At 44.8% G+C, this 13,013-nt stretch overlaps 1 protein-coding gene across 1 annotated transcript in view; it reads right to left on the reverse strand.

Annotated features, from left to right (window-relative positions):
* Positions 1–5,513: 5,513 nt before the first annotated feature.
* The window catches only part of CARF (calcium responsive transcription factor), a 68,881-nt gene continuing 61,381 nt past the window's right edge, over positions 5,514–13,013 (reverse strand). Inside the window, exons 14-15 of the mRNA XM_044305022.1 lie at positions 7,047–7,587; positions 5,514–5,917 (exon numbers count right to left, since the gene is read on the reverse strand). Of these exons, the coding sequence (XP_044160957.1) occupies positions 5,796–5,917; positions 7,047–7,587 (663 nt within the window). The 3' untranslated portion in view covers positions 5,514–5,795. The remainder of the gene's footprint in view (positions 5,918–7,046; positions 7,588–13,013) is intronic.

Consider the following 13,013-nt stretch of genomic DNA (forward strand, 5'->3'; position numbering starts at 1 on the left):
AGGGCGACCCAGTGCTGGAGGTGCCGTGAGTGGGGACACATTGCTGCCTATTGCCCTCTGACCTCAGAGTCCATGGAGTGTGCCGGGAACCGGAGACAGTCGCTGTATGCGGTGCCAGGGTGTGTGGCATCCCCAGGACTAGAGACTGAGCCGCAGATGTGTACGCTGGTGATAAATGACTGCTCTGTCAGGGCTCTGTTGGACTCCGGTAGTCTGGTCACCTTAGTGCATGCCAGCTTCGTGGCTGGTAATTATGTGCCGGACAAAAGAGTAAGTGTGCTGTGCATCCATGGGGATGCAAAATCATACCCGGTGGCTTGCGTTAAGCTGGAGACTCCGGCTGGGACTGTATCCTATGAAGTCGGGGTCGTAAAAAGACTTATGCATGATATGATATTGAGCTGGGACTTTCCCTTGTTTTGGAAGTTGTGGGAGAAGAGAAACATTCCTGTAGAATCTGTGCCGTCTCCTTTAAATAATCATTGCTATGAGGGGCCCATTGAATCCAATGGTTTAAAGGAAAAGACCATTGAAAACAATGGTGCCGATAAGGTGCAAAATGAAGATGTCATTGTAACTGAAATGTCTGATGAAAATATGGGGTTATGTGACGTACCTGATAATGACACTTTTCCTTTGCAGGTGTTAGCTGGTGAAGATGAAGCTTCCCCAACTGGGGAAAATGTGTTGGACTTAGGGGTGTCTCGGGGTAACTTTGGTACAGAGCAGTTGAGAGACCCCACTCTCATGAGTGCTCATGAAAGTGTTACCGTGATAGATGGTGTACCACAGGTACCAGAAGCTGACCAAAAATTTCAGCATTTTACCATGAATGGAAACCTGCTGCATCAAGTTATTAAATGCAACAATGAAATTGTGGAGCAGCTTCTGGTGCCAAAACCCTATAGATCTTTGGTACTAGATCTTGCACATAACCACGTACTTGGGAGTCATTTGGGTGTTAGCAAAACACAGGAGAGGGTACTACAAAGATTTTTCTGGCCTGGAGTATACAAGGAAGTGGAAATATACTGCGGGTCCTGCCCAACCTGCCAGATAAGTGCCCCAACCTCACATTTCCGGAGTCCCTTGGTGCCTCTTCCCATCATTGAGGTACCTTTTGAAAGAATTGCCATGGATTTGGTGGGTCCCATTGTTAAGTCAGCTAGGGGGCACCAGTATATCTTGGTTGTGTTGGACTATGCCACACGATACCCGGAAGCAGTACCCTTGCGAAACATGGCATCCAAAAATATTGCCCGGGAATTATTTTTCATGTTCTCCCGCACGGGGATCCCTAAAGAAATTCTCATGGACCAGGGTACCCCCTTTATGTCGAAGGTCATGAAAAAGTTGTGCAAGTTGTTCAAAATCACCCAGATACGTACCTCTGTGTGCCACCCACAGACAGATGGTTTGGTCAAGAGGTTTAACAAGACGCTGAAACAGGTGTTTATTTCAGTTTGATTTATGTTATGTGGTGCTGGACCTTCACCTTACCCAGTGAATTATAACTGTGGGTTGCCTGTATTGCCGGAGTGTGATAAATAAAGCAGCATTTGGACTTTAACCCTGTGGTCTGCAAGAGAATCTGTCATTGTCGCCCAGCCCAAGAGTGTAACCCCTTACAGTTGATAAAGGAAAAAGCTATTTTTCTTAAAAGAGGGTGCCCTCAAAAGTTTGACAAATTATGGGGCGATTGGGAAATAGTGCGATTATGCTGTAAAGCGCAAGGGGGTGACTTGCCGCCGGAGTGAATAGGGGTTGGGGGGGATAGTTGGTTGGAGGGGAGGTGAGTTTCTAAGATTCTATACATGTCCTCTTATTAAAAGATTGAGTCATGCTGATGTGTCTTGAAGCATGTCGTGCTTTATTTTGCATATGTTACATATGGCATGTATTTGTTAAATAATATGTGATATCTTTGTCAAACAAATAAAAAAGATCTGATTAAAAAAAAATATATATATATATTCAGTAAATGTTTTTCAGCTAATTTTACATTCCGATCCGAACAACATTACGGTTCTTCAAACGTAAGTTTAAAGTGTAACTGCCGTTTCATTTTTTATTCCCTAATGGTATAGTACACCCTGCTGTATAAATGCTTTTGTGCTTAATTTTTTTATCATTTTCAGTTTTACCTGCTGATAGCTCCCACAAATGCATGCTACTTTCCTATTCAGCAGCTCTCATCTCACAGCGTTGCCATGTGCAGTCCATCTTCTCAGTATTATAACAAGAGACTGATGAGCTCTGGGAAGAGGAGCTCACCCCTGACAGCCTGGAGGTGGGCTGAGGCAGAAAGTGGAGGGGGAAGGGCTGATTTAGATGGTGATATCTTCTCAATGGTAGCAGCTAGAAATATGCCACTGGTCTTGTTTGAAAGCTGACAGCTAATCCAAGCAACAGAGGATAAATCACTGTTAGAAATAGAGTCGGGAATAATCGCGGGTAAAATCGGCTTTTACTTTCACTTTCAGCTTCTTTCACAACATTCCAATTTCTATCATTGATATCTTCCCCTGTACTGAACAGATTTATGGTATTGTCTGAAAGCTTGGAATGTCAGCTTTCAGACAATACAAGGTATATTTCTAGCTAGTACCAAACTAGAGATATAAGCAGCTAAAGTAGCTCCCCCCTCCCTGTCAGTCTGGAAGAGAATGCGGGACAGCTGGCTATTAAGAGGTTAAAAGAAATGCTTACTTATTAATTGCAGTGCTTGTCTCTGGTTAGCTGTATGTGAGGATACACACTGCTCTGGGTACTGTGGGAAGTTATCTGCGTTCTGATTGGTCCTGCTAGTTCATGTGAGGAGAGCAAGGGCTTATGGGAAGTGAGGGAAATACAGGATAGCCTCAAGGAAGGGCGAAGATCATCACAGGAAGAGCAGCAGAGCCCATCTTAGGAAGTTGCTGAAATAGAGGCACAGAGAAATATGGTTGCTGAAAAATGCAGCTTCATGAATATCTTCCCTTAAGCATTACGAATGTTAGGAATTTCATTTTTGGTAGTGAAATGGCAGTTACACTTTAATCACAGTCAGACCTGCTTTGCAGCACTATAAATTGTCAAATTTCGATGTTTGACCTTGTATTTAATTTGTAAAAGAAAGAAAGAATGAATTTTATTATTTAATAATAATAGATCAAGAGTCCCATCATATTAGATCAAAAAAGACAAGAGGGCATCAGAAAATGAACAACATGGTTACCACACAATGAAAGTGAATGTGTTAAAAGGGAACTTCTTGTGAAAGCCTGGAGTTTCCTATGAGGATTATTTCTTGAAATCACAATGTCTAAGGCTACTTTCACACTAGCGTTTCTATTTTCCGGTATTGAGATCCATCATAGGGTCTCAATACCGGAAAAAAATGCCTCAGTTTTGTAACGTAACTGAACAGAACGGAATACTCCAAAAAGAATTCCGTTCCATTTGGTTGCGTTCCCAGACCGGAAGAGCAAACCGCAGCAAGCTGTGGTTTTCTTTCCGTCGTGGGGTTAGGAGCAAGACAGATCCGTCATGACCCACAATGCAAGTCAATGGGAGCAGATCCATTTAACGCTGGCACTAGGTGACTTTCAATGGAGTTCATGACAGATCCGTCTTGGTTATTTTAAAGAGAATACAACCAAATCCATTCATAACGGATGCAGATGGTTGTATTATCAGTAACGGAAGCGTTTTTGCTGAAATCTGCCGTATCCAGAAAAAACGCTAGTGTGAAAGTAGCCTAAACCAAGTGGTTTCTACTGTCTTTCTGCATATAAATGTATCTGCTTGAATTTATAACATGTTACATTGCAAGTGTTCATTCATGCACTTTGTGACAACTGCAGCTGTCCACCATCTTGTGTGATCTGCTGTTGTCACTGAGAGATCCTAGACACCAACAATAATGCTTGCTATACATTGATATTTCTCTACCTCTCAACACTCCAGATCTGTACCCTAAGTAAATAACATATGAGAAGATAGTATCAATGCTGGTATCTTGCTGTGAGAGAGGGTTATTTCTACAAGTAATATAGCATTTAACCTATGGTAGTGTTGAAATAAACAGGCTAGATATGTATTGGGATAAAAATGAAGAGAAACATTGAATGTTAGGGGTGGGGCAGGTAAAATGTAATTTCATTGCCAGAGTTGTTAGATCAAGATAACATTTCTTGCAATCTGTAATTTACAAAAAAAAATGAATATAGGACTAGGTGATTACATGGAGGTCATGAAAATTGCAATCCACAGACTGCTGCGTTCATATAATGAGATAACATTCACTCACATCGGAAAAAAATCTGTTGCAGATTCCTACATAAATTCTGCAGTGGATCTACAGAACAATTAGCGTATTTTAAATGTGCAGTGGATTCATCCCGTGCATTGCAAATGAAATCAACAAAGAAAATCTGCAGAAATTGACATGCTGCAGATATAAAAAAATCACACCGCACGTCAAATACTTTTTCTCTGTGTGCGCATGAGATTTGTTACAATTTAAATGGAAAATCCGCTACCCATGGATGAACTGTTAGACTTACACCCTTACAAGTATGTGAAGAACGATACTGTCATTGCATATATATATATATATATATATATATATATCTATATATATATATATATATCTATATATATATATATATATATATATAAGCTGTAGTATATATGTAAATTAGAAGCAGCATATCTGATCATAGTGACTTGCATATGTAATTTTTCACCAGTTTTCCTCTGTGTAGGCCTTATCTCTAATTGTCAGTTGTCCCTGAGCTAGTGGATGACGACTAGCTGCTATTATGTCTCCCGGACAGTGCATACAGGAACTAGAGGAGGTTCTGCTCCCCTTTCACTATTTCTCATGCATAAAGAAGCACCACCAGCATGAAAGACATTACAGAGAAATAGGGAGCAGTGAAGCTGTGAATCCAGTAGCTGTAAGACAGTAAAGAACTGCTGCTGTAGAACGTCTATATGTGTCCCTCTACTTCTCTTTCACTGGCTCCTCCTCCCCTCTCCACAGACTTCCATGAGCAACATGTAATCTGATCCCTTAGTGGGACAAGAAGTATTTAGCAGTGAATTCACAGTGAGTGAATCATTTAGGAGGAAGGGGAAGAAGGAAAGGAGCCTGCTAAGGGTACTTTCACACTAGCGGCAGGACGGATCTGACAGGCTGTTCACCCTGTCGGATCCGTCCTGTCGCTATTTCGCCGTGATGCTGGACTGCCGATCCGTCCCCATTGACTAAAATGGGGAAGGGGCGGAGCTCCGGCGGAAGCACAGCAGTGTGCGGTGAGAGGCTGCCGGACTAAAAAGTTGGACATGCAGTACTTTTAGTCCGGCGGCCTCTCGCCGTGCACTGACGTGCTGCGCCGGAGCTCTGCCCCTGTCCCCATTATAGTCAATGGGGACAGAGTGGCGGTCCGGCGAAATAGCGGCAGGACGGATCTGACAGGGTGAACAGCCTGTCGGATCCGTCCTGCCGCTAGTGTGAAAGTACCCTAAGTGAAGAAAAGAATTTTCTTTCATATATACAAAGATTCTTATATTTGCCAGAGATATATTTACAAAATTTCATACATTCACCTGTATTATTGATTTACACAAAAAGTACAGTGACCATGTAATTCCTTTCATTTACCAATGCTGTCTCGAGATGAATGGTCTGCAACACTTAAACAGTGGGAGCAATCCAAATGTTGGATGAGCAGTCTTTATTGTACATGTGGTTGTTTCCCTCAATATGAGAGCTGAAGATAAAACCTAGAATGTGATTATTTCGCAGTTCAGGCAGAGTCCTGACAGTCTGTGGTTCCTGCTTCCTCAATATGGGCTTGGGACTGTGTTGACTCTCCTGGGTTGTCTTGATCTTGCTCTGTGCAAAATGCATCAACAGAACCGACTTCAACTGAAAGGGATGCAAAAAGACAATTATGTCAATTGTCCATCAATGTCTTAAATCTAAACATTCCTCATTCACATTGTCTGCTGTGCAGATGATTTATGGTTGATAATGGTTCACCTACTTTGATTACAGTCACCAAGTATCCATTCTAAATAGTTATAAAACCTAGAAATACATGTAGAATGCTGCAGGTTTGCTGCAGATTTTACCCTTTGCATTGCAAAGGTGAAATATGTGCAGCACAAATTAACCTTACATGTTAAAAGGGACACTGACAGGCCTTCTGAGGATAATTAGCTCTTTATATGCCCCTCTAGGTCTTATAATAAGTTCCCAATTCATATAGGTATTATCCCTGTGCGCATTGTTAAACGTGAAAAATCATCTTTATAATCACCTCTTCTTTCTGCCCAAGGGGCGTTCTTTGTGCCGCATTTGTGCCCAGCCCGCGCCCCAACTGCCGGATCCTTAGACATGCCCATCTCATTAGTATTCACTTCGCCTGCGCATGATCTCCGAATGTCAGGGGACAGGAAAATACCGCCCAGCGAAGTGAATACTAATGAGATGGGAGTGTCTAAGGATCCAGCAGTTGGGGCGCGGGCTGGGCACAAATGCGGCACAAAGAATGCCCCTTGGGCAGAAAGAAGAGGTGATTATAAAGATAATTTTTCACGTTTAACAATGCGCACAGGGATAATACCTGTCATCTGGATTTTGGGTATAGAGCTTAGGCCATAGGTTGCTAGATGGCTGCTAGCATATCCACAATACCCAGTCCCCATAGCTCTGTGTGCTTTTATTGTGTAAAAAAAAAAACACGATTTGATACATATGAAAATCAACCTGAGATGAGTCCGCAATAAAAGCACAAAGAGCTATAGGGACTGGGTATTGCAGATGTGCTAGCAGCCATCTAGCAACCCATGTCCTCAGCTCTATACACAAAATCCCAGGGACAGGTTTCCTTTAAGTTGTGTGCGGATTTCATTGTGAAAACTTTCTGCAGCACGTGGATGAGATTTAAAAAAAATTTAAATTCTGTTTACCTCACGTGTGGATGCACCATTGCAATCTCTGTACAGTTGGTATATTTGTGATCTGTTAAACTACATGATACATATGCGCTTACCAATAGTCGGCTGGTTGTCTAGAATCCTAATAGGAATAGGGTGTAGTTCCCCAAGCAGAATCTGGTGCACTTCTCCAGATATGCTGGATGCTGCATCTTCCACAGTCACCAGCTGGCCCAGGCTGACCAGGTGACTGTGACCAGAAGGAGACAGGGCTGTGACTGCTGACACAGAGGAGTCATTATTTTGGCTTGGCAAGTGGCTAAGCACAAGGGGCTGATTGCTTTCTCCAGCATTAAACAGACCTGGTTGGCTGACTGTAATAAGAGAGGTTATTCCATCAGAAGACGTAAATGATGGGGAATCGTGGTCGACTGTATTAAGCACCGTTGTCCCTTCAGAAGATGTGAAAGATGGAGGAGGGTGATTTACTGTAATTAGTGCTGTTGCGCCATCAGAAGTGAACGATGGTGTTTGAGTGTTCACAGTTATTAGTGCTGTTGTTTCATCAGGAGATGTAAATGTAGGAGACGGCTGGTTCAGTGCAATAAGGGCAGTTTTTCCATCAGGAGATGTAAAAGATGACTGCAACTGGAGACTCTTAAGGAAATAAAAAATATGTTATTGAAATAAATGTAATTAATAACATCACAGTTATGACCTTCTGGTACATGAGAAGCCCCTCAAGAATATGAGAAGAGTATAACATACTTCACATGATGGCAGCCTAAGCTACCCAGATATGGGTTTTTGGTAGACGATCTTGCTGTTTTTATTCAGGATCTATCTAAGAATTAATAATATTTTTTTTTTTTTGGATGAACCATTGTCCCTCCAAAATGTACAGCATTCTCCCCGTTCTCAAGATCAGTGGGAGACCCAGTTGCTGGAACCCTAGCGATCATTTATCACCTATCCTATGGATGGATGAGAAATGTATTTTGTATACCATACCCTCTTAGGCTTGTTTCACACTGGCGCTTTTAGATCCGGCAGGCTGATCCAGCAGTGAAAAGCCTGCCGGATCTCTCTGCATTCAGGTATTGCCAGAGGACACCGGTGGAGATCCGACCGCAACCCAGCAAATATGCTGAGGATCAGCCGGACGAAAAATGGTTGGAATGCTTTTAGTTATCAAAGCAATTTTGAGAATGTTTTCTTGTGACACATCATACTTTATGTTAGGGCTAAATTTGAGCTGATAAGTTTTACTTTTACTTATTTTAAAAAAATCCACATTTTAAAGAAAATGTGGAAAAACCTGCGAATTTCTAAATTTAAATTTCTCAGCTTTTAAGACAGATAGTGATACTTCATAAAAGAGTTATTAAATAACATTCACCATATGTCTACGTTATGTTGGCATCATTTTATAAATGTCATAAAAACCTCATAAAAAGGGCTTAGAATTTAAGAAGCAATTTTTGAAGGAAAAAAAAAAAAAGACCTTTTATTAAGGACCAATTCAGTTATCAAATCACTTTGAGGGGCTTACATAATAGAAACCACGCATAAATGAACCCATTTTAGAAATTACACCCTAAAATGATTGAAATCTGATTTTAGACACTTTGTTAACCCTTTAGGTTATTCAACAGGAATTAAAGCAAAATGCAGGTAAAATTTTAAAATGTCATGTTTTTGCAGATCCATTTTTCCTGTAATACAGCAAGGGTTTTCAGCAAAACAAACCTCAATATTGATTACCCCGATTTAGCAGTTTACAGACAAACCACATATGTGGTCGTAAACTGCTGTATGTGCACACTGCAGGGCACAGAAGCAAAGGAGAGCCATATGGTTTTCCTGTACTTTTATTCCTGTAGACTCTGCCATGGGTCCTCTTCCACTATTCTACAATACAACTATTTGGAAGGTTGCTTAATGTTGCACTAAGGAAGCAAATGAGCAATAAAAAAAACGTACACAGTCTTTAAATCCTATCGACTTTAATGGAGATGGTAAAAGTGGGTCCACCTATTCATTGATATTTATGGGTATATGCAACAAATGTTTACTGTGGGGACACCCCTTTAAAACTAGATTTTTGTACTTGCCGTAAGATCTGTTTCTCTTCCGTTCATTGGGGGATACAGGCTTTCACCATGGGTATAGCTGTTGCCGCTAGGAGGCGGACACTAAGCACACAAAGTATAAGCTTCTCCCCTTCAGCTATACCCTTCCTACAGGGACTAAACTAAATCAGTTAGTGCAAGAGCAATAGGAGAAGGATTACAAAAAAATTAATCAATCACACTATGTACAAACCCAGAACCACACAGGCCCGAAAAGGCCCCTAGACAAAAAGAATGGATGGGAGCTGTGTCCCCCAATGAACAGAAGAAAAACTGATTTGACAGTAAGTACAAAAATCTAGTTTTCTCATCCGTATCATTGGGGGACACAGGCTTGACCATGGGACGTTACAGAGCAATCCCTAAGGGCGGGTATAACAAGCAACCCTCCCGTCAATCAGAGACCGCAGTCTGCAAAACTCTACTGCTGCTTGCACCAACTAAAGTAAGACTTCCAGGTCCAGTGGTAAATTCTGAAAGACAACGGCTTTCTGGCCCGAATCATGGTCTGGACCCCCGTATCCAAAAAACCCTGAGCCTTCAGCACGGCGGCTTCAACAGCCATGCTGTTAAATGTAGCGGCCCAAAATTCAGGTGGAAGATCGGCCCCTGCGACAGAAGGTTCTCCCAAAGAGGAAGACGCCAGGGTTCTTCGGCGACCAGAGACGGGTGCCACACCCGGCGCGGCCAATCTGGGGCCACAAGAATGACGGGCAGTCCCTCGGACCTGATCTTCCGAAGGAGACGCGGAATGAGAGGAAGAGGCAGGAACACGTAAGGAAACGTGAGCCGTAATCACCAGCGTGTTGCACGCCAAGGCCATGGGGTCCCTGGACCGCGCAACGAAGTCCTCAACCTTGTTGTTGAAGCGGCAAGCCATGAAATCCACATCCGGTCGCCCCCACCGCTTGCAGATGGCTCGAAAGACCTGCAGGATCGAGACGCCCCGGCTTAGGAAGTCTGCAATCCAGTTGTCGACTGGGGATGTGAACTGACGATAGTGCCGGAACATGTTTCTCCACCCAGCTGAGAATCAGCGCCATATCTGCCATGGCTGCCGGGCGCCGCTCTGGTGACTGGGGTACGCCACCGCTGTGGTGTTGTCGGACTAAACCCAAACCGGACAACTCCTGAGATGGTTGGCCCAATGCCGCAGAGAGAGACAAATTGCACTCAACTCCAGAACATTGATTGGAAGGGAGCGTTCCTCGCGTGACCATATTCCTTGAACAAAGAGATTTACCAACACTCCCCCCCAACCCCTGAGGCTTGCGTCCATTGTTAACACCTTCCAATGCAGTGGAAGGAACGAGCGGCCCGACGTCAACATCGGAAAGACCAATCGCCATCTGAGGGCCCGGCGAACCGGGGCAGGGAGATGCATAGGCCTATCTAAGGAGGCTGGGGAGGGGTCCCAGCTGGACAGAATGGCTCGCTGAAGCTCTCTGGTATGAAACTGAGCATAGGCAACTGCTTCGAAGACAGAGACCATGTGCCCCAGGGCCCGCATGCAGTGACAAATGGGAACCGAAAATGGCTGCAACAAGGGGAGAATCTGAAGAAGTAGAGCGGATAGCTTCTCTGGAGGCAAGAACACCTTGGCCTGAAATGTGTCAAGCACCATGCCCACATAAGTCAACCACTGCATTGGATAAAGACAAGACTTCTGCCTGTTCAGGATCCATCTGAAGCGCTCCAGGGTGTCCAGAAGTATGCTTAGGCTGACCGCCATCACTCGGAATGATGGACCCTTCACCAGGATGTCGTCTAAGTAAGGGATCGCTACTATCCCCCTGGCATGGGGCAGGGCCATGACTGCTGCCAAAACCTTCGTCAAGACCCTGGGAGCCGTAGCCAGGCCAAATGGGAGGGCTACAAACTGGAAGTGAATGGACCAACTGCAAACCAGAGAAATCTCTGGTGACTGACACAGATGGGTACGTGAAGATAAGCATCCTTGATGTATATCAATGACATGTACTCCACCGGTTCCATGGACGCAATGACCGACCTCAGGGACTCCATCTGGAAGCTGCGGATGCGAAGGAAACGGTTGAGAGCCTTGAGGTCCATAAGCGGGAGGACCGTCCCCTCTTTTTTGGGAATCACAAAGAGATTGGAGTAAAACCCCCGAAAACAGTCTTGCGCCGGCACCGGAACAATCACCCCCTGCGAAAAAATGAATCTGGGGCTGAGGGAGAGGTCGGAGGAGACGACCGAAAAAACTAGACAGAGAACTTTAATTCCAGCTTGTAGCCCTGGGAGACGCGAGCCAGCCAGACATGCTGAAACAAATGAAGCCGCCGCCCACCCAAAAGGAGGGCGCCGGGAGCCGCCCGTCATGCGGCTCCATCAAAGGACTTGGAGCCCCATTGACGGAAATGCCAGGAAGGGCAAGGCTTTACCGGAAGATTTCTGATCTGTGGCTGACTTGTCGAACCCCCTTTTGGGGCTGAAAATACTCCGAAAGGGGCGAAAAAAAGCTTTCGCTTTTTCGACCTACTGGACCACCCCCTGTTCTGTGGTAAATGCGTACTCTTGCCACCTGCAGCATCTGAAATTATCTCGTCCAGGTGTTTACCAAAAAGTCTGCTGCCGGTAAAGGGGAGGGCCATCAGGGTCAGCTCTGAAGCATTATCTGCTGCCCAGCAGGAGAGCCCACCGCTGTAGGGTACGGCAAACAGCCACCAACAGGACTGACGAACGAGCCATAAGCCTGGCCGCATCCAAAGATGCTTCACAAATACACGCACTGGCATGAGAGAGCTGCAGCGCCATATCTGCAAGTTCCCCTGCGGGGACTCCCAAGTCGAGACCCTGACGTAAATTACTTGCCCACTCCCCCATAGCCTTGCTCACCCATGTAGAGGCAAATACAGGCTGCAGTGCTGTGCCCACTGCCTCAAAGGCATATTTTGCAAACGCTTCCAGCTTCTTATCTTTGATATCAGAGAAAGAAGCCCCATCCGCCATTGGCAAGGTAGTATGTTTAGCCAAGCGGGAAACTGGTGGGTCCACTATCGGTGAGGACGACCATTTTTTAGTCAAATCCTCCGGAAAAGGATAATGGACATTCAAGCATTTTCGCAAGGTAAAACATCTATCAGGAAAATTCCACTCCTTGGAAAGAGACAACTGACCCTCCGGCAAGACAACATCCTCATCTGATCCCCTCTCCTCAGAACATGCCTCTTCCACTGAGGACACGTCGGAGTGAGACTCTCTAGCAGGAGAAGGAGTGGCCTAGGAAATGGAGACACAGACATCCTTTTGGGGGACTATGTTCTGGTCCGTTTTGCGGGACGGCCGCGATGAGCATGCGCCCCATGATCCCCAGAATCAGACCGGTTAGAGTACTGCCTAGCCGACAAACGGCCCAATATTTTCACAATTGCCTTGTTGGTATTGTAGACATCCTGTACCACCCTAGATAGCTATGTCCTCTAGGAGGCGTTTACACTAGTAAAAGCTGTTTACACTAGTGATAGCTATACCCCCTCCAGCCTAGGAGAGAGCGCTTCAGTTTGTGTACAAGCAGTAGGAGAAGCAAGCCAACCAAGAAAAAACAAGGAACACCAACCATGCCAAAAGACCCAACAGGGTTCAAACCAGCAACAGCTACAACTGTTGTCGAACAACAGTACTGGGTGGGTGCTGTGTCCCCCAATGAAGAGCGAGAAAGAGATTTCACTGGTAAGTTATACAAAAATCTCCTTTTCTCGCCCATATTCATTGGGGGACACAGGAACCGTGGGACGTCCAAAAGCAGTCCACAGGGAGGGAAAAAAACACAGACCCATGGAAGCAAGCTCCCCTGCAGGCATCTAAGAACTGCAAGACCACGCGGCCCAAGGCAGCAACCGCCGATGCATAAGTATGCACCTAGTAAACTCTTGTGAACGTGTGTAAGGAGGACCAGTAGCCACCTTACACAACTGAGCAGCCGAAGCG

The sequence above is a fragment of the Bufo gargarizans genome, chromosome 8 (assembly GCF_014858855.1).
Source record: "Bufo gargarizans isolate SCDJY-AF-19 chromosome 8, ASM1485885v1, whole genome shotgun sequence".
NCBI lineage: Eukaryota > Metazoa > Chordata > Amphibia > Anura > Bufonidae > Bufo > Bufo gargarizans.